This window comes from Melanerpes formicivorus, unplaced genomic scaffold, assembly GCF_026170545.1.
Source record: "Melanerpes formicivorus ecotype bairdi unplaced genomic scaffold, bMelFor1.0.p_v2 SCAF_39, whole genome shotgun sequence".
Taxonomy (NCBI): Eukaryota; Metazoa; Chordata; class Aves; order Piciformes; family Picidae; genus Melanerpes; species Melanerpes formicivorus.
In genome coordinates this window covers 1,495,978-1,523,859 of record NW_027142391.1, presented here as the reverse complement: position 1 = coordinate 1,523,859, position 27,882 = coordinate 1,495,978, and the positions used below count along the sequence as shown (strand labels likewise).

Here is a 27,882-nt window from a genome sequence, read left to right as displayed (position 1 = left end):
CCTAAAACAGCAGAACATGAAGGGTGCCTCTGCATGGGGCCATGGCTCTGTAGGGGCACCCCAGCACCCAAAGTGCTACTCTTGGCTGTTAATTTTCCACTTTGGTGAAATCCTTCCAGTGAAGAAGCTCCACCAAACACTTAAGCACTTCTAATGCATCAGTGGCGAGCAGAGACTGAAACCTGTCCCTAGCTCTTATTGCCTGGTGCTCTGCACCAGGGGTTTGATGGCTGTGACTGCACAGAATGGCTGTGAATTCACAGCCATAAGTCCTGCAGCAGAGCTTAAACTGAAGCCTTTGTACACAGACACAGGATTTCTCATGCTGAGTACTAAATTGGAGGTGTTTGTGATGCTGGTCAGGCCACTCCTGGGTGCTCTTCACCACAGAACTGGAATGGGAGGGATCTAAGCACCCCAGCTTGAGGACTGCCTTGGCCTTGGACACAAGGAAATGAATTTTGCTGCTTTAATTTGTGAAACTCAACCAGCTCAGCATCTGCTTGCATTAAATAGCTACATGGTTCCACACTGGGCCATGGAACCTTTACAGCCTTGCTTGCCAACAGGATTAGCCACTTTTGAAACTTTCCTTTGACCCTTGCACTAGGATGTTTGCAGAAAAGAGTTACTAAATCCCTTCCAATGAAAATAAGGCTTCTACACAAGGACAAACAAGATTACAGCCATTCAGATAGGAATAAAACAGTAGGGAAGAAAAGAGGGCTTTGAAGTTCATCAGTGGAAGCAACATAAAAAGCCCCCACTGTGACTGGGAATGTCACATCCAGGGTTCAGCTGAGCTGTGCTGGGGCAGCAGATCTGGGTTAGAAGAACTCTCTTAGTGCAGTTTAGTATCTAGCAACTGTACATGAGATGAGCAAAATACGTGCAAGCATGTGAGGCTTCACACAGGGAGGGGAGGCCAGCTGTTGTTCTTGGTACCAGATGAAATGAGAGCCCACTTCTGGAGTTCCCAAAGTTTCTGATCATTTCAAAGAGTAAAAACCCCTGGAAGCCCAGAGGATTTCTCCTCCTGTTAGGGAGGAGAAACTAGCAGTTGGTTATGGAAAATGTCCTTGAGAGATAGCAAAGGGCAAGGTGAGAGACAGCAGTGGAAGAGTGCTGCACTCCTGCCCTTCTTTCTCAGGGACCAAGCAGGACTTACAGGAAGTCTTTTTTCTTTAACCAGAGCTTCTTTAATAGAATTTGACAAGACCTAACTTCATTTCTCAGTACCCAACAAGATTGCAACTCCTCACATCCACAAAGCCCTTGTGATTGTGAAAATGTAACTGAGCTGTGTAAGGAGGGAAGCCAAATCTGGCTTGAGACCTTGGCTGCTCACTCAGGGCTCTCCTTCCTCAGAGAGGGCCACCTGTACCCATGGCAGTGTCTTCAAACGGACTCCAGAACACAAGGATCTGGTTTTATTCCACTTTTCTTATAATTTCTTGCCTACACTTGATCTATCAGCGTGGCTGAGATGGAAATTCCTGTAAGCATCAGCATTCATGAGTGTCTGCCCACTCTTGCAGCCCTGTCACTCCACAGTCCCCCTTCATGCTCACATGGAGCTCTGAGTGCAAGTGAGAAGACTCCTGCCACCCAAATGTCACCTCCTCACAACTGCTCTGCTCACAGGTTGCATCAAAGGGCATCTTGTCCAACTTCCCTGCAGTCAGCAGGGACACCTGTGACTAGAGCAGGCTGCCCAGGGCCACATTGAGTCTGATCTCGGAGCCTCAACCACATCCCTGTGGTGGTGCAGAACTTCCTCCTGATGTCCAACCTAAATCTGTCCTATTCCACTTCAAAACAGTAGCTGCCACCTCTTTAAATTCTCCTTCTCATTTGGACAGCTGCCTCATTAATGAACATTCATGAAGTCAAAGGGTGAGCAGGCATCAGCCTAGGAGTCCAGGCACAGCTCAGCCACCAGCTTCCCCAGGGACTGGTTACAGATTGTCCCTGGAGAGCAGGTTCTTGTGAATCTGTTATTCAAGTGCACATTAATTGCATTCCCAGCACAGGAAAGGCAGCAGCATAATGGTGCTGTTGGAAGCCTGCTCTCAGAGCAAGGTGCTGTGAGCTCTATTTGTTTGCAGGCTGCCTGACAGGATGGAGCAGCGCTGCATGAGTGTGGCTCCAGCTTTCTAGCAGCCTGGCTAATGGATGTGGACAGGGACAGCCTGTGGGGATGCAGGCACACACAGATTGTGAATCTCACTTCTGAGAAACCCCACAAACCTGGAAGGCAGAAAGTGACCAAAATATCAATGAAAGGAGTGAGGTGGCTCTGGGGCAGGCAGGACCAGCAATGGGGTGAGAATGGAAGGTGTCTGGAGAAGTCGCTGACTGTGACTTGATGTGTCAGCTCTAGTAAGTGCTGAAGTGTTCTTCAGGCTGTAACCTTTCCAAGCAAGTGATGAGACTTGGAGGTCAGGGAATGTTTGGAGAACACAGCTGAGAAGGAGCTGTGAAAAGGCTGCAGAGCTGTTTGTGTGGGTGTGATGGAAAGATTGAGAGCATGGTGGATTCAGATTCAAACCCAAATGACTTCAGTTCTGTCTGCTTCCCTTTCTGAGATCACCCAAACACTGCTCTGCTGTCCTTGCTGTATTTTCTTTTTGCTTATTTAGGTGAGGATTTGTGGGTATCAAAACTTCTTTGGATGCCAGAATTGCCCTGCAGAAGTGCTTCTAGCCCTGCAGAAGTGTGTGGCTGTGAAAGCTTTGGTGGTTTTCTAGTCTGGATTCATAGACAGAAATGAGCATGAACGTTCAGAGGTGCTGCTGCTGTAACCAGGGGCCTGCACCATGCACCACAAGATCCTTCTGCAAGCTACACAGCAGCAGAACGAAAAGGCACTCCCTGGCCACCACCAAGCCTATCTATAACTTCATATATAAAAAGAGAGACCATAAGGCAGGACAGAGAAGCCTTTTGATATGCCATTAGTTAACTACTTATATCTTAGAACCCTGTCTGGATAGTGTCCTTCTGGTGAAGGATGTGCAAAGGTGAAGCGAATCTGAATCATGGATCGCTCAGGGCCTCATCCAACCTAGCCTTGAACAACTCCAGGGAGGGGGCATCCACAGCTTCCATGGGCAACCTGTCCCAGTGTCTCCCCACCCTCACTGTAAGCAGCTTTCTCAAATCCTTTATGCATGCAAGAAAAAAGCCACCCAAACCCCTCTGTATAGTTCAATGTGTTGATACAGAAACTCCTCCCCTAGGACCTAGCTCTGGGGAATTTCTTTCCTCCTGTCTCCTGGGCTAATAGCATAAACATTATCAACTTCCTGATGAGTATTGTGAGTACTCAGAGATTTCAGCTGACACTGGAACAGCTGCTGGCAAAGGAGCAAATCATAAAAAGGTTTCTGTCATGAATTATTACTCAGAATTGTGCAGTGTTGTACTCCCAAGTGCTGAAGAAAGCAGTTCTCTGCAGGCAGGGGATGCCGAGGCAGTGCAAGGAGGAAGCAGTTTTGCTCTTCATGCTGCTTGGTTTTATTCTCTTTGTGTTTTAGCAAAGCTCTGAATGCAGGAGGCATTCATGGAAATGCCCAACCTGAGGCAGGTGCTGCTGGCAGTCAAGCTGGCTGCTCCACAGGATTATTTTGAAACAGGACTTTGCACTTGGTGTGCCAGAGGGAAAAACTTCGGTTTGGGGCTCAGTGTTCTGCAGTTCACATGCAGGCAAAGCACCTCAGGGTGCTGCACCTCACCGTCAGGTTCCTGGGTAGGCATTTGCATGAAAGCCACTCAAGCAAATTTCACCCAGAGCTCAAATTGCCTTTGGTAATGTTGAACAAAAGTTCTCCCATTCCTCAGCAGCAGGCTGGCTTTTTATTCTTCAGACTGCAATAACCAATCTCCCCTTTAGCTCTGCCAAGCAGCTGTGCTGAACAACTCCTGTCAGAATCAGTCTTGACTCCTATAAACCAAGGAGATGCCCAACCTGCTGCACAGACACGCACCTTGCCCTGCTAAAACAGTGCAGTGGCTTTGCTGCCTCTGTCAGAATAATGCTGAATTCAACCAAACCCACAGAACTAATGGGAAGTAGAGAATCTTACATCACACAGCTCAAGGATGAAGTAAAATCCATCTCTGTGCATGAGCTTGGAACAAGGCAGGGAAGCCAACATCCCTCACAGAGGTGACCTCACTGTTTCCCTGTATTTCTGCTTTCATTTAGCTCTGCAAAAAGCCTCCTGTGCTGTTTGCAGGGGGAAGAGGAGAATTATTCCCAGGTTCCTTACCTCTGCTGCTGGCATACAGGATCACCAGGGCGACCAGTGCACAGGTCATGAGGAGCAGCAAGACAGCCAGAGCGATTGCCACAAAGCTCCAGGATTTCTTCCCAGATTTTGTTGATTTCTCCACAATATCCATTTGACTCTCTGATTTCCCCATTATTGTCACTCTAAATCGAGGAGGGGAGGGTAAGAAAGAGTTAAGAGCACAGCTAAATCAAAATCGAGATCAATACACGACAGAGCAGGGGGAGAGGAAGCGGAGTAAAAGCAAAGGTAAAGAAAACTTCCAAATTATTACATGTATTTGTCCATCTGATTGTCCACTGATTTGCCAACCTCATTCTCCATCTCCTGTGCCTACCAGGTTGTCTGCACTCGGGGTGTGTTGCTGGGGGGCTGTTCTGGGCTATGCTACCCCAGGCTCTCAGAGGTGCAGTGTCAGAACTTCAGGAGCCTGCTTGGAGAAGTGTGGAAAAGTCTCATGACCAGGTTGGGCAACTCCTTTCTCCCAGGCAGGGAAGGAGGGGGGAAAGCTGCCTTCTTCCACCCCCCCACTCCAAAAAGTAGCTGGCTGTTCTGCGGAATGCTCCTCCGTGGACGTTCGCAGGTCCGTAGAGCTCTGTTAACAGCAGCAGAATCCAACCAGAGATCCCTCCAGGTGCGGGTGCCTTTGGGCTGTGTCTGCTCCGTCCTTAGCACAGATGAAGGCTTTGGGCAGCAGGACGCTCCTAGAACAGGTATCAGCTGCCAGGTCCGCAGGAGTCGGTGACCTCCAGCTTCTCAGCCTCCTCAGAGCCATGCTCAAAGTTCGCAGCTCAGCCCTGTGCTGTCCCCAGCTCCGGGCGCCGGCTCCTGAGCAGCCGCGGGAGGAGGGGTCGGGGCGCAGCGCGCACAGGGCTGGGCGCTGCGAGCCTGCAGGCAGCACGAATCCGCTCTGCTGCAGATTCTCAGCTTCTCCTCAGCGTCCTCCAGCTTGTCTGCAGCCCGCCACCAGGTTGTTTGGCTGCTGCGCTCCCAGGAGGGGCGCGAAGGGGCAAAGCTGCTGAAATCCTCTGTCTCCGAGAGCATCGGCAGCTTTGTGGGGGCAATACAGGGACAGCTTTGGAGAACGCCCTGATTTATGGGGCGGTGCAGGCTGTGCATAAGATTCCTTCGTGCTGCTCTTGGAAATCTAACGACTGGGAAAGGCAGTAAAAGCCAGGGCAGGACAGGCATGTGGTGGGGTTTAGTTTCTAAAAGCTGACTTTGGAATGAGTGACAAGCAGGTTATTTTTTCCCCCTTGCAGGTTGGTTTTTACCCTTCTGGTTGGTTTTCCCCTGCAGCATGGTTTACTGAGCTGCTGTAACTTGGAGCCAAAGTTCAGCCTGTGTACATCTTAAGGCTGGTGCTTCTCTCGACCTTGAGTGCAAGCTCAGTGTGTGCTTAGGAGGAAGAGCTGGGATTCCTTTGTGGCAGTCCTGTTCACTGGGAGCATCCAGGCAGAGTGTTCCAAGAATGTGCAGGCAGACCTGCTGCCCTGAATGGGGCAGGAAACAAAGAATGCCAGCTCCTTCTGCCAGGAGCCTGAGCCTCCTCTTGTAGTCACTGTTCTGCCTCAAAACCCCCGAGGAGGATTTGCCTTTTTTCTTCTTCTTTCCAGTCATGTTATGTTGGGCTTCTGTCAAGTGTGAAGGCTGTTCTCATCCCACCATCTGAGGAGGAGCACAAGAACACACAGATCTGCAAGGAATGCGTGCCCTTGGCAGATCCTGGGTGTCCCTGTGTGAAAAGGAGCTACAGAAGGAAAGGTGGCTTCTAAGGGCAAAGCTGGGGATTTAACGATGGGTTAAATGGTCTCTTAGTCCTGTCTGCAGGAAGTTCTGCATCTACCAAAAGATTTAGTTTCCTCTTTGTGTGAATCTTCTTGTGACTAACATGCAGTCTGAGGCTGGGAGTGCCAGGAGTGACTCAGACCACCTCTACTTGGGGTGCAGAACCTAACCCCCTCAGAATCAAGAGCCAGAGGACTTGCAGAGTCCTAAGTAACAGCTGCCATAAATTATTGGCACGTGGTCCAAAGTGACTTGAGGCTGTACATGAGCACCAGGAATGCAGATCTCTCTTGTATCCCCAGAAAACTCCCAATTCCCTCCAAAAGCATTAACCTAACCATACAGAAGAGACTTCTGGTTGGGGTTTGGTGGGTTTGGGGTTTTTTTTTCTTTAATCCTTACTTATTTGTTTTCCTTCTTTTGGGAAGAAGTGGGAACTCTACCAAGACTCCCTTCCTGTATCTCTAATGACTTTGCTTCCTCGTGGAGCAGCTGAGGAAAAGGTGCACTGTCTGCCATCGGAAGCGCAGGGAACTTCGGGTTCCACTTGCATTTTCTAAAGGTTATGTTAGGCCAATCTGGGGCTGGAAAGTCAGCAGTGGCAAAGACTTTTGTATTGCTCTTGTCCTGGCAGTTTAGCTCTGAAGTGATCTGTGATGAAAATACCTCCATGTCATGTTTCCATTGTGAGCTCTCAGACAGGTACCAGTGGCAAATGGTTTAGGCAGTGCTCTGGGCTTCTCCTGCAGGTATTAAAAAGGCTGCCTCAAATCCAACTCAGTGTCCTAAAGCAATCAAAAGCAAACAGGACATGGCACTGACATCCTCTTTAGTATGACTTGTCTGAAGTATTGTTACCATGGGAACAGGGTATACATCTATCTGTTACTCTTTGTACCTCCTTATAAACTGATCCATGAGAGACAATCACCTGCCTCTGGACACCAGGGGGGTTTACCTTGCCCTGAACACTTGGCCCATGGAAAAAGTCACAGAGACATCTTGATTTTAAGCAGTCATCAGGTGACTGTCATCAGTATCCCAGGGGATGCAGTGGGTTCCCCTGCACTGGACAGTTTTAAGCCTCAGCTTCACAGAGTGCTGGGCCAGCTCATTTCAACTCCACCATCACCTGGAAAGGTTGGAACAGATGATCCTTGGGTTCCCTTCCAACCTGGCACTCTGAAATCCCAGCAGAAGTGCATTTCCAGCTCTGCATGTGAAATATTTTGCATTTCCACTTCAGTGCAGAACACAAACTACCACCTCCTGTGTGTGTCTGCACATGTGAGGAGCAGGGGTAGGCAAGAGTTGCTTCAAGACTCTTTGGGAGGTCTTTTTTTGCTTTACCTCGTTGTCTCTCAGTAGAATAAAAACATTAAATAAATAGAGAGGTAGAATAAAAAGATAGAAAAGTACAATAGAAATGGAGAAGTACAATAGAAAAATCCCTGTGAGCCAGGTTTCAGTGTTCAAGTTACAGAGACACTAAGCTCTGTTTCTTCTTTGCAGCTGAGTTAATCCCAGTAGGAAAGCTCACCTGAGCCAAACTTTCTCATGCCTGTCTAAAGCTGTCAGATTTCCTATCACCATCACTGCTTTTGTTTAGCAACCAAACCAATTTGCACTATTCCAGGTCTGTCAGATGTCAGTGAAAGTCTTCATTAACCTCAATCTCTTCAGGCTCCTCAGGTGCTTTCTGAAGAGGGAAAGGAGTATTTCAGAGATTGTGACAGAAATGAGGCTGGTATAGACATTTGCCTTAAATATAGAAGAGAATCTGAGGCTGTTGGGGTGGCACTGAAAAACTCAACCAAGCAGCCTTAGCCCCCAGTAAATCAGCACAATGAGTGGCTCCAGGACAGTGGCTGGATGCTGCCCTTTGATTCATCCTAGCAGGAATGCTGGCTCCAGAGGATAACTCATTTGTGCTTGGAAGGAATGGGTTTGGTTTTCAGAGCCAGTGCAGCCCTGTCAGCTAGCATCAAAAATAAATCCCCAGAGTTCAAACCAGTAGTGAAGCTTGGCTGCCAGATGTGTCGTGCACACAACTCCTGGTAGATGCACGTCCAGAACAGGTTGGAATTGGGCAAACCTGGAAGTTCAGAGGGGTGTTTCAAAGCTCTTCACTCAACCTCTCCTTACAGATAATGATCAGAAGGGAAAACTCCAAATGGCACTAACACAAGAAGGGATGCAGTGATTCCAGCAATGCACTTTGCACATAGAAGCAGGTGAAAATGGGAAGCTCTCTTACCTCTGCCTTGTGCAGGATGATGACTCCCAGCTGCCTCCTGCAGTTTGTGGCATGCAGTTGGGATCTTTGTTTCCTGGCAGTCAGAAACAAACCTTCTTAGCAGCTTTTGATCTCTTGAACAGGCTCTCCCCATCATGGTCTTGCAAAGTACTGTGCCTACATCTCCCTCTCTCTTTCCCTCCTACATTCACTCTCACACTGTTGGTTTCCAGTGCCCAATGAATGAAATGCTCTGCTCAGAGACTCACCAGGGAGCATTAACCCTTTCCACCACATAGGAAACCAGCTGATTTTTATACCTAGTCAGGAAACTAGATTGTGCAGCAGGCACCTTAAGTGGAGATGATGATTTCCTAGCTGGTGAGCATTCAGCAAAGTCTGTCCCATTGCAGCAGTTCATCCTTGGGAATGTTCTCATTTCCCATGCCATGCTTTGTGTCTTTCCTTAGAGGTGTTTCAGGTGTCTCTGGCAGGAAGGCTTCTTCTGGAAGGCTGTGTCCCATCTCCCATACACTTCATTTGAGTCCAGTGACAAACACTGCAATTGCCTTTTTAATGGCACAAGGCTTTAAAATTCATGCAGACATGAGGTCAAAGGTCTGTTTGGGCATTATTTTGTTATAGGGGATGTTAGATTCCAGAGAAACTTGATTTCTGGGATTTTAGGTCAGATTATGTTCATCTCTGGAGCACATTCCCATTTCAGCTCTACTGTCCCCTGAATGGACTGTTTAGATCTCACAAATGACAGAAGATGGTTCCATTTTCCAAGGAAAAGATGTTCAGACCACAACTCTTTCCTTATGCTTAGATTGAACCTCCTGGGTTCAAGTCTGAGCCTGTTGCCCACCTGTCCTGTCACTGGGCACCACTGAAAAGACTCTGGCCCCATTTTCTTGCCCCCCACCCTTCAGCTATTGATCAGATCTCACAGGCTGTCCTTCTGCAGGTCTCTCAGCCTTTCCTTGCAAGATTCACACACAGATTGCATTGGGTTGGAAGGGACCCTCAAAAGTTATCTTGTCCAACTCCCCTTGCGGTGAGCAGGGACACCTCCAACTCCATCAGTCTGTCCAGGGCCACACCAAGTCTGAAAAATGCTCCAGTCCCCTTAGCATCTTTGTAGCCCTATAGCATCTTTGTATCCAGGTCATGGCTACCAAATCCACCACCAGTTAAAGTTAAAGTCACTTAGAAGTTTTCCCTGTTGAGAAATGATTTGGCTCTGTCAAAATGATACAGGCTGTTCTGAGCTGTCAGGCTTGTGGCATTTCCCTCTGTGCCTCTAGTTGATGTGTGATTATATTGCAGTTCCTCTGTCAGGTTTATTAGGAGGCTTAACTGGATTGCATTAGCTGGCATTTAAGCCATCCAAGCCAGTTGGGAATGCAATCAATTAAAACATCCAAACACATTAAGGATATGGACACAGGGCAATTTATGGAGATAGCTAATTACCTGTTGTCTGCAGTGAGGAGATCTCATTGCTTGAGAATGGACAAATGATGCCTGAGAAGGAAAGGAACAGCACTGCAAAAATGCTGTTGGCAGGGCTGGAGAGAAAAGACAATGGCAAGGTATGAATGTTGCTGTTGTTAAGAGGCTCCACTGAAAGAACAAACCCTGGGCCAGAACACAGCCCATGGAGTGTGGTCAGCAGGGCAAGAGAGGGGATTCTGCCCCTCTGCTCTGCTGAGATCTCACCTCCAGTAGTGCATCCAGTTCTGGTGTCCCCATCAGAAGGACACAGAGCTGCTGGAGCCAGTCCAGAGGAGGCCACAAAGATGATTCAAGGGCTGGAGCAGCTCTGCTGTGAGGACAGCCTGAGGGAGCTGGGGGTGTTCAGCCTGGAGAAGACCATGGGGGAGACCTTAGAACTGCCTTCCAGTACCTGAAAGGATCCTACAGGAAGGCTGCAGAGGGATTTTGCAGGGAGCTGAGGGAGAGCAGGGTTAGACTGGATCTTGGGAAGAAGTTCTTCAGTACAAGGGTGGTGAGACTCTAGAACAGGTTGCCCAGGGAGGTTGTGGCTGCCTCCTCCCTGGGGGTGTTCAAGACCAGTTTGGATGAGGCTTTGAGCAGCAGAGTCTAGTTGAGAGACATCCCCACCTGTGGCAGGGAGGTTCAAGGAGATGATCTCTGAGGTCCCTCCTAACCTGAGCCATTCTGTGCTGCCAGCAGCACTCAGAGGTGTTCCTCACTCTCAGATTTCCATGTGGCTCTTAGAAGATATTGAGTCTATAATCAAGGTTTGCTAATGTGGCATCTGAGGTTTCTAAGCAATCAAGATGCTGCATGAGATGGACATTCTAAGGGGGAAAGTACTAATTGCTGTCAGTGTTTCATTTCATCCACTACTGATCTGCATCTAAAACTGTGGCTCCCTCCTGACTTCAGATCACGCTTGTGACACCCCTGCAGCATATTTGCTAGGTTGTGTTAGGCACAGACAGCACTGGAGATGAAAGCTCAACTGAGGGGCATAACAAAGCACAAACCAGGAGTGGAGTCATTAACATCCTCCTGTGTTTCCTGCTCCCTCCTACACTCCCCCTCTGGCTTTACAACTAAATTTTCTCATTTATTCTGATGCAGTTGAGGGATGAGACAACTTAGCATCAGATACTGTTCTTAATTTCCTCTACAGCCTGTGGGGGAATCCTTGTGTCAGATTGTTCTCCACCTCTTGACTGTTTGGAGTTGTGTAGGGAACACAGAAACCCAAACCTGCATGGGTTGGAGGGTAAGGCACCTAAAGACACAGCTCAGCTGGAGCTGGTACTCAGTCTTGTACTGCAGAACAAGCACTTGGTGGTCCTCAGGAACACAGAGAAGTCTTGGCAGGGTCTCAGGGAGGTTTTGGCAGCTGCATCATGTACCCAAAATAAGCTTTGGAAATAAAGTGCTTTGAAAATGAAATAGTTGCATGGATCTTAGATGTGTAGGAGTTAGAGCTGTGTGGAGGTTTGGAACCCAGAGGGCACCAGGCTGTGGCAGCAGGGAAGGCCAAGACTGGGCAGTGGCAGCTGACCAAGGGAAACTGTTTTTCCCCTTGCACATCCATTGTGAGAAGCTGCAAATAACATCACTTAGACCAGGAGTGCTTTCCACTCTCAGCTGACACATCCTTGGGGCTGGCTCATGATCTCTAACTGGGGCATTTGGGATGGCAGTGTGTTCCCCTCTGTCCTTGTACATCCTCAACCTCTGAGAGCTACAAAGAGCAGCACCACCCTGCCATTGTCTTCTACCCTGCAGGCATTTTTGTGACCTCCTAAACCACTGGTCCTGTGCTTGGAATGTGAGGGTTGAGGCAGGTGCAGGTCTGCAGTATTCTTTGGCACCCTCCAGAACAAATGAATATGAAAAAGTCATTCCTGGAACCCACAGCAGGAGGAGGAGAGGGAGGAAGAGCTTGCTGAATCCCACAGCTTTGGAGTGCTGTGGCTTCTAAGTAATGGAGTCCCTTTCCTTAAGGCATCTTTGAGTAAAGGCTGACTGAACCAACAGATTCCAGCATGGACCAGTTGAGCTGAAATATGACTTAAATAGCCAAGGCTCCACAGGCAGACGGCAATGCCAGTGATAATTTCATCTAGCACATTAAATTAACAGTGACAGCAGCTCCTCAGAGCCCTGGCAAATTGGAAATTGCTGGATGCAGACACAGTACAATGATAACAGAGTTAATCTTCCACAGGGAAATGATAGTGAAAGAAATGGCTTTTAGATTATCTGTCATTAAAGTGAAACATCTGCCTCTGCAAGTCGAGGGGAATGTCCTCACTTCTGCACAGGGAAACTCATTAAAGTTCCTGGCTTTGCGTGGCTCTGAGCCAGAGCCAAACTTCCACCACAGGCTCAGTCTGGGAAGCACAATGAATTAGGCTGAAAAGTCAGGAAGATGACTTCCCAGGCAGTGTGTCTGCTTCAAACATCCATTTGCTCAGTGGCTGAGGTGCTTAAGAGGCTCTTAGTACCTGGCAGCAACTAATTAACTGAAATGGGAGAAACCGAGGGGGGCGATGAGATTTTGAAAGAAAGAAAAATCATCTGAGCTTGGCAAAAGCCAAAGCTGAGCTCTCTGCACTCTGAGGAAAAGCTTCCAGTGGAATATTTAATTCCACCCCATTTGCCACCGCTCCTAAGCTGCTCTTTGCCTGCTGGGCTGCAGAGAGGTCAGGAAACTTCACCTCCGTAACTGTATTTGCGTCGCGAATGTTCTCACGTCTTCATCAAGCAAAACCCAGAAGGCTGCAGGGCCCTCAACAACTGCTGCTCAAAACATTTCAGCATGAGACCCAGAGCAATTCCTGCCTGATGATTACTGCTCAAAAATGGCTTGCAAATAGACCCAGCAGTTGTTCAAGGATGTCATTTCATGCTTGGAAAGAAATTGTCCTGTGGCATCCTGGTGCCAATTAGGAGCAAAAAGAAAACCCCAACTCATCAGTGTCACAAGGATTATAACCAGAGTAACTTCTCTGGAGTTTGAAAGGAATGAAGCCCAGGCTTACCTGTGCTCTCAGGGAAGGGGGGAAAATAAAGGAGCATGCAGAGAAGAGAGAAAGATGCAAGGGTGGAGATGGTTTGGGTTGGTTGCAGGGCTGCTGAAAGAAGCTTCTCTCTCCGATGTTGCCGTTCAGCAAACAAGGTAACAACAGAGAGGATGTTTCCCTTTCCCTTTCATCCTAATCAAAGCAAGAGAGCAGTTCTCAGTATTGCTTTAATCTTTGTTTCCAGCAATGTTTTCCATTTCTCTCCCCGGTTGTTATTATGACACTGCAGAAACATTGAGAGCACTGACTTGCAGCAGACCAAACAAACACCGGGCTCTTTGGGGCCCACCTCAACGTTTCCTTCTTGCACAGCATTAGGCATTCTGTTTCCAGATGGAGCTGTAGGCTCCCAGTGCACAGAAGCAGCACCAAACCATGCAGAAGGTGAGAGATCTACGATTCTATATCAGCACTATCTACCTTGGTCAGTTTTAAGCCTTGGCAGGGTGCTGGGCCAGCTCATTTCAACTCCACTAACACCTGGAGAGCTTGGACTGGATGATCCTCGGGGCCCCTTCCAACCTGGCATTCCATGATTCTATTATTCCCTGTGCTGCCCCTGAGCCTAGCTGTCCTTACTGGTGATGGAGCTGCCTGGGGGTCAGCAGGCAAGCCCCTCTGGAGCGTACAAGATGTGCATTCTCATGGGCAACAAAGAACAAGGACTCAACCATCTCTGCTTCCAGCCCTGACCTCCTGCTTGTACACTGATCACTCCTTGATTAGCTCATGCTCCAGAGCAGTCTTTTGAGCACCAATATCCAGGAGTGTGAAAAATGATCTTTAGCAGGCTCTTGTAGACACCCCCACTGAGAGACTGTCTCCACTGTCTGCTCTGGCTGACTGAGACATGGGGATCTGGAAGTGCAAGGTGAGCCTGCAGCAGAGCTGCCTGCGTGTCCCAGACAACAGGCTATTAGTCACTAAATTGGATGTTTCAGCTCTGTTGAGTCTCATCCTTCACATTATCTATGTTCCCTGGGTTAGACAAACAATTTACTTGGCATTTGTACTGCTCCACTCCCCTGGATTGGTGCTGACCACTGCAAATCCACTAGATTATGACAAGGACAGCTCCTACCACTCATCTGAGTGGTGTAACACAGGCAGCCCTTCACAAACACATTACAAATGTTGCTCTTGCCTGATCTTTTTACTTGGCCCATAAAAATAAAGCCACTTCATTGACCAGTATGTGTTGAAAGCTAATCAGATAGATAGCAAGGAGGTCCAGGGTAATTAATCATGAGCTGCAAGCTGTTGGAATGTTTTCCTTCACTGATTTGAAACCCTGTGGTAGAATTTGTTCATTTTAGCAAGACAAAATGCTTGCCTCACAAAGAAGAAGAGGGGAGATTTAGGCTGGAGAAGAGGAAGAAATTCTTTCCAGTGAGGGTGGGAGACACTGGAACAGGTTGCCCAGAGAGGTTGTAGGTGCCCCCTCCCTGGAGGTGTTCAAAGCCAGGTTGGATGAGACCTTGAGCGACCTGAGCTGGTGGGAGGTGTCCCTGCCCAGGGCAAGGAGTTAGAACTAGAGGATCTTTAAGGTCTCTTCCAACCCAACCCATTCCATGGGCTATGAAAAGGTGGAGTTTACAAACATCTATCTCCTTTCTGAAGGACACTGGAGACTGCCATTTGCTTTCTTAGTCTTGTTTCACTCCCTAAACGTTCTAATCTTGCTGTGCCATGTGCAGTGCTATGCCCTTTCCATATTTATCATTCCCTCCTTATTCTTACAGCCTGACAACAAAACCAGAAAGCAATCAGAGTGTGGAAAAAACCCCCCCACCCCAGACCACCCAGGAGATGACTTAGTGTATGCTACAGCTCGATGCCTCTCGCTTCAGCCTTGTTTTCAGCTTTTTCAGTTCGGTGTTGTTATCAATCTTCAGCCCATAGTCTGTGACCTTCCAGGCCTCTTCGTAGCGCTGAGTGTCGAAGTTGTGTTGTGCAACCTTATGAAATGTCTTGCTTAAAATGTCACTGCCAGGAGCATTCATGATGCTGCACAAGGCTATGGACTCCTCCAGCTGCAGTGCCTCAATGTACTGCTGGACCGCTGCTGCTTCCTCAGCCATGCACAGCAGCAGGCGACCCTTGGCGCACAGGTCCTCCACCTGCGTTTTGAGGCTGTTGGAGCTGTGCCTCTGGATCACTTTCTCCATATCTTTCAAAGCTTTGTCATATCTCTTCAGGTGCATGAGGCAGGCAGCTCTCTGCCTCAGGTACCTTGGGTTATCTTTGCTGGCCAAGACAGCCAGGGTGTAATAACCGAGAGCCTTCTCGTAGCGGCGGCTCTTAGTCAGTGCATTTCCTTCCTGGGCTGCTGCCTGTGGGGACAAAGTGACTTAAGATTAGTGATTACAAGTGGAAAAAAATCAGGGAAGTATCTAGTCTGGGCTGGCCACATGGAGAGACAGACACAAGGAAATGCTGGATCCTTTTTCAAATGGTGAAGCTGCTTCTAGCTGGAGAAGATGCATATAAGGGGAAATCTTACAGCAGCCTTCCAGTACCCTAAAGGGGCTTACAAGAAAGCTGGAGAGAGACTTTTAACAAGGGCTTGGAGGGACAGGATAAGAGGGAATGGATTGAAGCTTGAGGACTGAGACTGAAGACTAGGAAGAAATTCTTTGCAGTGAGGGTGGGGAGACACTGGAGTAGGTTGCCCAGGGAGGCTGTGGATGCTTGGAAGTATTCAAGGCCTGGTTGGATGAGACCTTGAGGAACCTGGGCTGGTGGGAGGGGTCCCTGCCCATGGCGAGGGCTTGGCACTGCATGATCTTTAAGGTCCCTTCCAACCCAAACCATTCTATGGTTCTGTGAATACAGTTGGCATATGTTTTGTATGCAGATACAGAAGTCATGGATTGATGGCACTTGCTGTTCTCTCCAGACTTTCTGAACCACTTTCTGTATGTTTCACCAGAAGTGTCTCACAACACCCTAAGAAATGGCTGAGAAAATTCCTCTGAAGTTGTTTGCATTCCTTAGAAGTGATGAGAACTGAAAAAAAAAAACCTGAATGACCCAAACCCTCCAAGTGGACAACATTCTCTCTAGGGAGACTTCCACTCGGGCTGCTGTAACAGGTGACTGTAGGACACTGCATCCTCAGGTCAATAAACAGCCCCAGGTGCTGCCCCACAGATATTTGCATGTGTGAAGAGGGAAGCTTGGTGCTGTTGAAGTTTATCCAAGCTATAAGGAAAAACAAAATGGCCAGCTGCTGGCTTTGCTAAGCTGAAATGCAAGGCAACTATCTGCCCTGGTCTGAAGGGAAAAGCAACAACAAGAAAATCAAGAAGGCAAGAGAAAAAAATAAGCCCCACATAATTTGTAGGTTGATAAAGGTCAATAAAGAAAACTCCATTACAGCTGTTTGCCTGAGATGGATTTCTCATCATTTCCCTTTATTGGTAATAAACCAAGCTTTTAACACGCTGCAGCAGGGTGAATCTTGCAGTTATAAACAAGGCTGCCACCAGCAGCTTAGGTCTTGCAGCAGGCTGAGCCAAGCAAGCTGAGCCTTCAAGCACAGGATGAGTGTTTTCCTCAGCCTCGTGCCCTGGGCTGCCACACACTGCTTTGGGATGCTCCTGGCTCCCCAGAAGTCAGGTAGCCCAGCCAGAGTCTCAGGAGCTGGCTCAGGTCTTTGTGTGCCTCACCTTTCTGTGTTGGCTTAGACTGGAATTGGTTGCTGGTTAGCAGAACTGAGGCAAAGAGCTGCTGGATGAAATGGGTCAAGTCCTGAGCTGGGACCCATTTGTGGTGTGTAATACAGATGGATTAATTAGCAGCTGAATTGCACATTGCACTTGGTAGAGTTAATCTCAGAATGGCTTTGGTTGGGTCTGATTCTGACACTGGTCATAGAACTTTTGCCACCACTGTGGTGGGAGTCAGCTGTGGCTATCCTATGGGATGTCAGCAGCCAGCAGAATGCAGAGCTCTGAGGGCTAGGAGCTAGTGATCAGTCATGCATTTAACCTCTGACATAGGAAACTGAAGGGTTGAAGCTGCACTAGCAGCAAGCAAACTCCCTTCCTCTGACCTTTTGTAGCTTAATAAATCTTTCAGACTCCTCTTCCCATGGGGCTCTCCCAGTTGTTTACAAACTTCTTAGCATGGGACCCCTTAGACAATAAATAATGGAAGAGTTTTACTGCTTTGTTTTCCATGAAAAACAAAACAAGACAACAAACAACCCCCTCAGTACATCAAGGAGCTCTCCTTCCTCCACCCTTTCCTCTTCAGCTTAGGTAGAATTATTTTTAGCCTTTCAGGCCAGACTGCAGGATAATGATGACACATTTCTAGGATGCCTGTAACCTCCCCACACTCTCAAACAATGTGGCAGAAATACTTCTGCGCATGGTGTGCAGAGACTGAAGGCTGAGTGTCAACCACTAAACTCTTCCCTGCTCCAGGCTCCTTGTTTGTGCCGTGGAGGGAACAGACACTCTCCCCTAGGCTGGAGTTAGGAGCTGTGGCAAATTAAGGCCATTAGAGTTGGGGTTGGCACTGATTCTGTCTAAGCTTTTTTACTGAGATCTTCCTTTCACACACAACCTAAAATAACCTTCCAGGCAAAAGGAAGCTCTGCTGGAAAATCCTTTGAGACACCGGGCAGGTGAGCTAACCCTTTCCTTCCCCACTCCAGCCAGATACAAACTGACCCTGCTGTCAAAAATTCTACACTTAACATCTGTGATTTTTTGGGGACTAATCAGTACCAAACCCCATCAGACTCAGTAGATCCTTGAAGATTAGAGACTATGGAAAGTGTCCCAGGTGCTTGTGTCCGAAGGTTTACTCAGCTGAACCATCACAGACTCCTAGAATGGCTCAGGTTGGAAGGGACCTCAGAGCCCATCTCTTCCAACCTTCCTTTCCTTCCCCCCCTTCCTTTCCTTCCCCCCCTTCCTTTCCTTCCCCCCCTTCCTTTCCTTCCCCCCCTTCCTTTCTTCTTTTATTTTCTCTTTTCTCCCCCCCCCTCGTTTTTTCCCCCCCTTCTTATTAACAGCATTAAAAAAACCCCAAAAGCATCCCTCCTGTGTTTTCTCAGTAAGCAGCATATTGGACTTGGCTGTGAGACTTCCATACAGAAGAAGGGATGTGGCAGCAAGGGAAATTCAGCTGTAAATTGTATCTTCATGTACAGACACCTCCTAGGGGCCTCCACACTCTTGCTTGTGCCTTTCCCAACTTTCTATAGTGAAAGTCTACAAATTGCTTCTAGAATCTTCAAACTCTTCCCCAGAAGCCCAAAGAAGACTTCTGCATTATTCAGAGGAGAGGGAGCTCTTTGCTCTGTAATGGGGTCTACCTAGGGACTGGTAAATTAATACTTGTTTACTTATATCCCCCTGCTGCTTTGCTAAACTACCTCCAAAGTGCTCCTCTCAAGATGCATTAAGGGTATCAGCATGTTGTTTGTTTATAACCTGGGCGAAGGCACAACAATGTAGCTGCTCGCCGGGGTGCACGCCATCTCCAAATTGAATCAAAGGAAGCAAACTGCTTCTCAGAACACAGAGCTTCTGGGTAATCAGAATTGCAGATGCTTGAGTGAGCCTTAAAACTCCTCACCACCGACCTGACCTTGCCTATTGTCTGCTTGGAGAGGCTTGCTCGGAGCTGGGTGTGCTTCGGGAGAGAAACCTGGGGGGAACGTGCTGAAAAAGGACATCCTGGGGTGGGCTGAGCAGAGCAGTGTGCATTTGTGTGCCAAACTCTTTTAGCTAAGAATCACAGAATGGCTCAGGTTGGAAAGGACCGCAGAGATCTTCTACTCCAACCTCCCCACCATGGGCAGGGACACCTCTCAACTAGAATCTGCTGCCCATCCAATCTGGCCTTGACCACCCACAGGGAGCAGGCATCCACAACCTTCCTGGGCAGCCTGTGCCAGAGTCTCTCCACCCTGGCACTGAAGAACTTCTTCCTCAGCTCCAGTGTAACCCTGCTCTGCCTCAGCTTCAAGCCATCCCCATTTGTCCTGTCTCTAGACACCCTCATGAAAGTCCCTTTGCAGCCTTCCTGTAGAATCTCTTTAGGTATTGGAAGGCAGCTCTGAGGTCCCCCTGGAGTCTTTTCTTCTCCAGGTTGAACACCCCCAGCTCCCTCAGCCTGTCCAGCAGCAACCCCAAAGGCAAAAAAGGTTGAATCATTTACTGTGAATCAGAAGCTTCAGGGTGATCAAGCAAATGAAGAGACCATGAATTCCCCTTCCCCAGAAGCCAGCTCTGAGCACCATGTAGCTCATACAGAGTACAACAGCAATGATCTCAACTCTAGCTGCTGCCCCTCACCTCCTCTGCATTTTAGTGCTGGGATTAAAGAGGTGTCATGATAGAGAGACCTCCAAGAATTCCTCCAAGTAGTAAGAAGTAGCAATGAATTATTAGAGACTGAAACAAAGTCACTGCAGTGAAAGGAGCTTGGATTCAACTCCCTCATCTGGCTGAAATAAATGCTGAAGTAAGAAGCCAATTTGTTCCTCATTCATCTGATAAATGATCTTCCCACACACGTCTGTTCAAGGCAAGGCAGAGAAAAATCTCTGCAGCCCAATTTCCCTTCCATTTCTCTCCCCACCAAATCCCCAGATGTGGCATCCAGAAAGGATTGTACCTTACAGAGGTGCTGCTGTTGCTTAGCATCTACAAAGTTCAGGAGGAACTCCAACTCCCCTTCGTCTCTCTTGGCCAGGATGCTGAAGGAGTGAGCTGCCACTGCCAGGTTCCTCCTCTTCAGCTGCAGCACTGCCAGCCTTGCACTAGCAAAGTCATCACCAAGAGAGTGGCCAAATGCTTTCTGCAGGTGAATAAGGGCCTCTTCATACCTTCCTGTGGGTTAACACCAGGACAAGCTATGTCACCCTTTCCATGTGGAGAAAGAGACATCAAGGAAACTCCCTGAAGCAGGCCTTGGGTTGCCTGTCCACATCTGAGCATTAATTACTTCACCCATTTGCAGACTCCCCTTGGGAAGTGCTGCACAACAACCTGTGGCCACTGAACATCCACTTCTCATTTTCTGCTCATCCTCTTAGCCTGCTCAGCTGTGCCAAGGAGTGGGAACTTACCATTTGCAATCAGAACATCCGTGTAGAAGATGTGGTACTGCACATCCCTGCAAATCTTAATGAGTGCTTTTGCAATCAGCAGAAGATCCCTGAGGGTTTCCTCTCTTGAAAGGTCTTTGGTAGCAACGAGCTCAGCTAACGCGGTCCTGCCATGCTGAAGGAGCCACTGAGTGATCAGCCCTTGGGGTTCATGCTTTAAGGACAGGATGGTTTGGATCACTGCTCCTGCCTCCACCTTCAGGGCTGAGATCAAATCTTGCACTGCCTCCTATGTGAGAACAAGAGCAAAACATGAAATGGCAGCAACAGCCAGGCACTGAGAACCTGCTCTTCCAGGTGCTCTCAGGTCTCTAGCCCAGGTTGCTCAAGGCCTCATCCAACTTGGTCTTGAACAGCTCCAGGGAGGGGGCATCCACAGCCTCCCTGGACAACCTGTTCCAGTGTCTCCCCACCCTCACTGGAATGAATTTCTTCCTTATCTCCAGGCTAAATCTGCCCTCTCTGATGAAGGTTTAGTCTTCCTCTCTCTAGACCTGGGAAAGCAAAGCACTTATGTCAAGTGCCAGCCCGAACAGGAGCCTTCCACTGCCCACATTCTTGGGGGAACTCTGGATTTCAATGAGCCCATGGCAAAGCCTGTGCTACCTTACACTAACAGTGCTTAACACCATGAGAGAAAGCAGCAGCTAACCCATGTGGTGATGATACCTTCTGCTGCTTCAGAGCAAGGTAAATCAGTCCTCTTCCACTCAGAGCTTTCACATTCCTGGGGTCCTCTTTCAGGATGGCATTGAAATCAAAAATGGCAGTTTTCTTCTGGCCCAGGCGGCCGTAGCATCGAGCCCTGATGAGAAGGCAATCCTCAGCATAGCCACCTGGAGGGGAGGAATGCAGCCATGCTCACTTGAAAGCTCTCAAGCCTACTGCTGTAAACCAGGGTGCAATAAATCCCAGTGTGGGCAGACCACTGAGCCCCACCAAAGGGCTTCAAAGAAGCTAAGTTGGACCAGATGATACTTGGGGTCTGTTCCACCCTGGCATTCTGTGAAGGCAAAGTGGTGCTTTAGACCTGCATGTTGTGCTACAGTGACTGCAGGAATGGAAAACAAGTCCCACTTTATTATTTAGGAGGATGGAATAGGAGCAGCACAAAGGAGAGAGGAAAGCTGTGAGAGGAAGGTAAGTGAGGAGGGAGGCACATGTGGCTGTCTTAATAACGAGGCCAGAAAGTTGGCATTGCCTTGGATAAAACAGCCATCCAGATGGGCCTGACTAATTTCCTGCCACACTCCATTTGCACTGGGATTTGTGATACTAAGATTCTTTTCCCCCTGCTCCCACAGAAGCGCTGCCCAGCTGAACACACAGAGCTGACAGTGAAAATCATGGCCCAGCCATCCACTGGCTGCAGAGCATAGATCTTTCTGCCATCCCTGCCCCTTCCTTTCAAAGCAATTTTGCTAAGGATCTTATTATGCCCAGGGTTGCAATCAATAACTGTGGCATCCCAGTGCTGGGTGATAAATCATCAGTGCCACTGTAAATAGTTTTTCATAGGGAGGTCAGCAAAGGCAGCGTCTTGCCTGGCTGCCCGCAGAGATGAGCCTGCAGACAGGCTCCTAGCAGCTCTTTAGCAGTAATGAGGCTTCATCTCCCTCCTGAGATGCTCCAAAACTTCTGTACCAAAGGTTATTACCGCTCTGGAGCTCTACCAGTTGGCTCCTATAAAGACAATATCTATTTCTTAACAAGCATCTGTTCTAGCAGGTGGGGAGCTGATAAGCTGGGATGGCTGGGCTGTGAAAGGGAGCCATCTCCAAGCAATTAACAGGGCTTTGTTCCAGCTTCAGAAACCAGGCTCTCTGCTTCTCAATGCTGCTGTCACAACATTTGCTCAGAGTGAAAGGCAGGTTTCCATACAAATATGGTTCGACTTGGAACATGCCAGAAGCATTTCCATGTTAGCTTAGGAAAAGGCAGGAGAGTGGTGCACGGGAGTGGGTGCTCCACTCTTCTGCCCTGGAAGTGCCCAGTCTTTGGTGTGTTGGAACAAGAGGCAGGTTCCTTGCTGCAAGGATTGTGTTTGCAGCCTGCTCATCCTGGTGAGACAGGAGGCACTACATAAATTTCTTTGGTAGCAAGGTTTTGAGGGTGCTAACTGATGTAACAAACTAAGGCTAAAAGAGAGCAGCCTTCTGTGTCTATTCTACTTCTGCTTCTACTCTGCTTCTATTATTTCTATCCTGGCTCTGCTTCTGCTCTGATTCTCTGAAATGGCCTGCAGCTAGCTCTCCTTCAGTAGCTTTTCCAGATTCCTTCCACTTTTAGCATGGGGATAATGCAATTGAAAATAAATCTCAGCTGTGCTGCAGGAGGCTTTGATGTGCTAGGGGAAAATCACAGGCTGGGTTTTCTGGACAGGTGAAGCAACAGGGCTGCTGGCCCTGCAGAACTGAACTGAGCCCATTTCAAGGAGTTCTCCAGCTCGTTATGAGGCAGGCAGCCCTGCACTCCCTGGTTAATTGCACTATTTCATGGTCTAGATGAGTTGTCACTTCACACACATTTTATCCTGCTCTTCACCTGCCTTTGTGAATTTACTGTTTCGCTCTTCCCCCCGGGGAAATGACACCTGCCAACAGGCTGGACAGGCTTGTCTGCCCTCTGATCTGATTGCCTGTGGAAGAACACCTCCTGGCAGTACCTCGAAAACCCTACCTGAAGCAATGATGGCAAAGGAAAGGTAGGCAATGGCCTCCTTGATGCCAGCATCCTCCTGTGTGTTCTTCAGGATGGTCAGAGCTCTGAAGTGGCAGTGCCTTTGCATCAGCTTCCTGTCCTCATCCTTGAAAATGTCCATGATTGGCAGCAGGCAGGAGGTGTCTCCAATTCTGATCACTTTCTTTAGCAGCTTGATGATGTGAGAGAAGAAGAGGAAAGATAGATGAAGTCATGCCAGTGCTGGACACATAGCTGCCTGCTGTGACAAGTGTGTCTCACCCAGTGTGTCCCAGCCTTTCGCTGGGGCTTAAGCCAGCCAAGGACCACGAGTCTCTTCCACTTAACTCCTCAGCTGGCCCTGGTGTAAAGGCATGCTGGAGAAAACATTAATTCTTATCTCTCCTCACCACCACAGCAGCTGTGGAAATCATTCTGGGGGAAAAACATAATCCTGCCTTGCTCACTTCAGACAGCATCTGTTCCAGACTGGCAGTGAACTGGGTTTATAAATAGAGCTGAGCCACAGGATATTGCCCCCCAAAAGGGGAGGATTCTGTGGAAGAGAAGGGTTCCAGTGACTCCTTTTGACTCTAAAGCTGAAAGCAGTGAATTAGTGGCAAACAGTGAACTACTGTGCTTTTCTTGTAGTATTGTCTGTGGGAATCTGGGGAAAGTAGGGATTCCAATCTGAGCCAGAGAAGGCAGGACAAGAACTAAGTTACCTTGATGCTCCAGACACATCCATTTAACTTCTTGCCTTCTCTGCTCTGATTAATAAATACAAGTGTCTGGGTGCTGACAGGAAGGGGGGACAAAAACATGTGGAAGAGAAGGTTTTGGTGGCACCTTTGTTCCTTCTAGAACTTGTAGAAGGTGCAGATAGGAACCCAGCTCCCACGGACAGCACACGGTCTCTAATGAAGCCAGGAGATCCGTTAAGAGCCTTCCCGAAGGCAGCAAAGGATGCCAAACTCCTGGGGTTTGCTCATAGGGAATGGTGAAGTGGTGACAACAAAACCTTCCTCTGTGTGGCTAGCAGAGTTGATAGGGGGTTTAAAAAAAATGCAATAGTTCCCTCTGATGGCAGAACCTGGTTAAGTCAGCTCGGGAGTCCTTGGTGGGACACTCGACCTGCTGGAATCTCTCTCATGGATTCAAGCACAAGTCATTAGTCACTCAAGAATGACAACTGCAGCCTGACGTTTGGGCTCCTGGGTTTGCTTCTTTCCCCACCCTCCCCGCCCCCTACAAGGCTTCATCAAGACAGTCAGGTAGCAGCTCTGCCTTCTTTTCTCCAGGGGAAATTTGCTGGTCCCATCAATAGTGTCCCCAGGGGCAGGATGCTCAGCTGTGCTCTGCATAGTTGCAGCCTCTGAGGACAAGTGCCAGTAAATAGCATGTGAGGAATGGGAGTCCTTGTGTGGCCTGAGCTACACAGAGTCCTGCTTGTGAAGCCCCTGTTTAGCTCTTTGAAGTTCTGCTAGATGTTGAACTACCTAAACCTCAGGAGAGCTCCGAGTTCCACCGTGTTAGCAGTGCTCACTGTTGCTATTCATGGAGCTTCTAGCAGCAGACTTTAAAGTGGAAATGCAGAGGAACCACTGAGCATGACAAAGTGATTTGTGATTTCATTGCAGGCTGGGAAAAGCAGCATCAAGCCAGGTCAAATGCAGCTATTCAGGAGGGAATGACCCCGAAGATGAAACCTTGCACTGCCCCAAACCACAGCAAGTTTGCAAAGTTGTTTGAGTGTCAAAATTACCTCACAAGCAGGGAGGTTTGCTGGGAAAGCCACCAGGGCTTAGCAGCATTTCCTGTCTTTTTTCAAAGGCCTCTGCCCAGCTTGCCTCTGCCTTGCAGCAGAGGTTGGGCTAAGTGCGGCCCCACTGGAAAGCTCATCACAGGTTGTGTGATGGGCCAGAAACGAGATGGTCTCACAGTGCCTTACAGTTGTCAGGTTACTGTGAGCAGCAGGAGACGAGCAGAGCATGGTGCTTGGAAACTGAAAGCTCTCACAACACCCTCAGGATCTCTCAGGTGATCCCTCTGAAGTCCTACCACTCGTCTTCTGTCTCAGCCACACCATCACCGCTCACTCTCTCATTCCCTCTGCTAGCCAGGTGCTCCTTACCTGGTTGCCATCATACATGAATCCTTTCTTGAGCTGCAGAAGTGCAAGCCTAGCCAGGATGGGAGACCTCTGTGGGTTTCTGGAGAGTGCTACTGAGAGGAGCTTGTGAGCTTCTTCTACACAGCCCATCTGGTAGAGGGCATCAGCACAAAGGATCCGTGATGCTTCGTCAGAGGGGTCCAGCTCCACCAAGAGAGAGGCCAGCTGGAAAACCCCAGGGGCATCTCTGGAGGAAAGAAAAGTACAGAAAAAGGCCACAGTCAGGGGAGAAAAAAAAAAAGAAGTAACAGAGCCTCTTTGTCTCACCTGGAAGCTAAGAAGTTGTTTTTCAGCCCAGTATCAAAAACGGGTGACATAATTTCACCATATCCAGCACCATCTCTGCTGCTTAATTCCACAATCATAACCCTCCTCTGCTAGAACAGGACCTGAGGCAGCTGTGGCTCCACACAAAGGTTAACAAGGACTGATTCACGCCTCTGGCTGCAGCTGATACCACGATGGCAAGAGGCAAAAGTAACAGTGAGAGAGCACCCAAAAAGCACTGTTTCTAACAAAGAATTTGCATGGCCTCAGAGGGGTGGTGGGCAAGGAGGAGACCTCTGGACTTCACCAAGATGATTTTAAGCATTAAAACCTCAGAACCCCTCTGCTAGACCTTGTTCTGCCTTCAGACTGAGGGTTTCATGGATTTAGCTGGGATCACTTGGTGTTCCTCTCTCACATCTCCCAGCTTTTAAAGTGACAATTAATGCAATCAACATTAAAGTTAGCAGCTTCAGCACCAAGTACCTGCACAGCAGCACCTCAGCTCTGTCTTGGAAGGACTCTTTTGAGGGGCTTGCTACTTCATGGCCCTCCAAATCCTTCAGTTCAGAGCTGAGAGTGAAAGGGGCCCAGAGCTGAGAGTGAAAGGGGCCAGCTAGCACCAATGGCTCTTTCTTTATGGGTGCCTCCACTCCTTTAGAGGGGAAATCACTGTCATGCTCCAGCTAGCATTCTGCCTGCTCCTAGGATGGAATTGGAATACTGGGGACTAACTTCCATAGGAAGATGGAGCTGATTTGGCTGTGTGGATCCTATTGCATTCTGCAGGAGCAGCAGAACAATGTTTTGTTGGAATCACCACACCCAAGCAGTTTTATGTCCACCTATGATGTTAATTAGGAACTTTACAAGGCTCTGCACCCCATCCTCAGGTGCCTGAAGCCATCTTTCTCTCTGCTCAACCCTCTCTTCCTGTCAGGAATCTGCACAGCCCCCTTTGTCTGTCTGCCTGTGGGCTGCATCGCCTCCTGGGTACCTCTTCTTCTGCAGCATCTTCTGTCCTTCTTCTTGGAGAACTTTTAGCAGCAGGCCTCTTTGGTTCCACGGCACATAGGACTTGATTGTGAAGATGGTTTCTTCCAGCTTTAGCTGGCAAGCTGTGATATAATCCAGGGCTGTCAAGTACTGGCTGCCACCAGCAACCCGGATGAGGCCACGTCCACACAAGGCTTTGATGCAGCTGCTGGGGTGTGGGGAATCGTGCTCAATCACCTTCTGAAAGTCCTGCAGGGCTTGCTGATGGTCGTGGGTGTGGAGGGAGCAGAACCCTCGCAGCGCTAAGAGAGTATTGTAGTAAGTTTTCTGCTCTGCTGCCAGGAGTCGGTCACAGATGTCCAGGGCAGCCTGGACGTGTCCGTGCAGGAGGTGGCAGTCTGCCAGCCGGACGCTGAGCTCCCGCTTGGCCTCGGGGCAGATCTGCAGGAGGAGCTGAACTGTCTGCATGACAGAGGGCAGCAGCTCCCTACCGTGGCTGCCTCTGAGGTCGGTCCGAGCGCGCACAGCCTCCCGGTACGCCGCAAACCTCACCTCCAGCACAGCTCTGGCCTGCTCTGCTATCCTCTTGCTGTCGTGTGCTGAGAAGAGCTCTTCAAAGTGTTTCATTGCCTGGGCAGGGCTTGCTGCAAAGGCTTCTGCTAAATCCTGCAGCATTTCCTGAGTCCGGCCACCCAAGGAGAAATAGGCAGCAGCCCGTTCCAAGAGCAGACCCACAGCTTGCTCATCTCTGATGTTATTGGCAGCTGAGAAGACCTTGAGGGCCTTGCTGCAAGCTGCCACACACTCCTCAAATTTGCTCTTCTTCAAGAGGTAAGCTGCCAGCACCCTGTAAACCCAGACATCATCTGGTGCCACTGCAGACAGGAAGTTATAGCAGTTTCCCAGCCACTGCTCTAAGGAGCTGCCGTCTGGGCTTTCTTTCTGGTCTGTAGAGAGATAATTAGAGAAGGCCAGGAGGACCTGTGGCAGGTGCTCCTTCTGCCTAGTGCACACATAGACCCCTGCCTCAGCCCCATGCTTCACAAAGGCTTGGATGTAGTCTGCAACTCCTTTCCTGACCTGTGCCCCTGACAGCACACACGCCAGTGCCCTCAGCAGCAGCAGTTCCATGGAGTACTTTGGGTTAGCCTTGAGCAGGGCATTGCACTTATTCACCACCTCCTCTGAGCAGCCTTGCCTGAGCAGGGCCTCCAGTTTATATACTGAGGACACCACATTGTTGGGACTTAGGGTGGAGAGGAAGATTGCAGCTATTCCCACACTGAGGGAGACAACAGCCAAGTTCTTGCTCTGGATCTTGGGGATCTGACTCTCGCCTTTGCACCATGTCTCCAGAGTAGCTGTCACCTTCTCCCAGAGCCCTCTGTCCAAGGAGTTCACTTTCTGCACTGCTGTAGGGGCGCTGCAGCTGAAGGCAGCCATGTAGAAAGCAGTGGCTACTGGTAACTCCTGCTGGGAGAGATGCTGATCCCCTTCTTTGCAGATCAGTGCAGCAAGCTCCTGAGGGGACATCTTCTGCAGCTGTATCTTCACCAAGCAGCATCACACTTGTAATGGGGCTAGTGCCTGCAAGACAAGAAATCAGCAGTGTGAGGGGCTGTGCTGGACAGAGGTTTGTTTGCTTGGGGAGCAGCTTTCCAACTGACAGACATCAGCAAGCCTAGATGCTGTAAAGAGCCAGAGGTTTGTCACTGTCAGGTCCTGAGGAGAAGCAT

General features: G+C 49.0%; 2 protein-coding genes across 2 annotated transcripts in view; both read right to left on the bottom strand.

Annotated features, from left to right (window-relative positions):
* The window catches only part of MMEL1 (membrane metalloendopeptidase like 1), a 28,360-nt gene extending 23,255 nt beyond the window's left edge, over nucleotides 1-5,105 (bottom strand). Inside the window, exons 1-2 of the mRNA XM_068158189.1 lie at nucleotides 4,570-5,105; nucleotides 4,275-4,438 (exon numbers count right to left, since the gene is read on the bottom strand). Coding sequence (XP_068014290.1) covers nucleotides 4,275-4,438; nucleotides 4,570-4,619 — 214 coding nt within the window. The 5' untranslated portion in view covers nucleotides 4,620-5,105. The remainder of the gene's footprint in view (nucleotides 1-4,274; nucleotides 4,439-4,569) is intronic.
* A 9,608-nt stretch (nucleotides 5,106-14,713) lies between these two features.
* Nucleotides 14,714-27,679, bottom strand: TTC34 (tetratricopeptide repeat domain 34). Its single transcript, XM_068158071.1, has 8 exons — nucleotides 27,371-27,679; nucleotides 26,148-26,953; nucleotides 24,845-25,070; nucleotides 22,711-22,903; nucleotides 20,701-20,867; nucleotides 19,993-20,260; nucleotides 19,539-19,753; nucleotides 14,714-15,232 (listed from the first exon to the last, which is right to left on the bottom strand). The coding sequence occupies exons 1-8, from the start codon at nucleotides 27,677-27,679 to the stop codon at nucleotides 14,714-14,716; spliced, it is 2,703 nt and encodes a 900-aa protein (XP_068014172.1).
* Between the last annotated feature and the right edge of the window lie 203 nt (nucleotides 27,680-27,882).

Bases quoted from the DNA above. Each gene is read 5' to 3' on its own strand.
- TTC34 (XM_068158071.1), bottom strand. From the start codon at position 27,679: ATGTCCCCTCAGGAGCTTGCTGCACTGATCTGCAAAGAAGGGGATCAG. The intron at 25,071-26,147 runs GTACCCAGGAGG...TCTTTCCTCCAG, and splicing joins AAGATGCTGCAGAAGAAGAG to AGATGCCCCTGGGGTTTTCC. The intron at 20,868-22,710 runs GTAGGGTTTTCG...CCTCCCCTCCAG, and splicing joins CTTTGCCATCATTGCTTCAG to GTGGCTATGCTGAGGATTGC.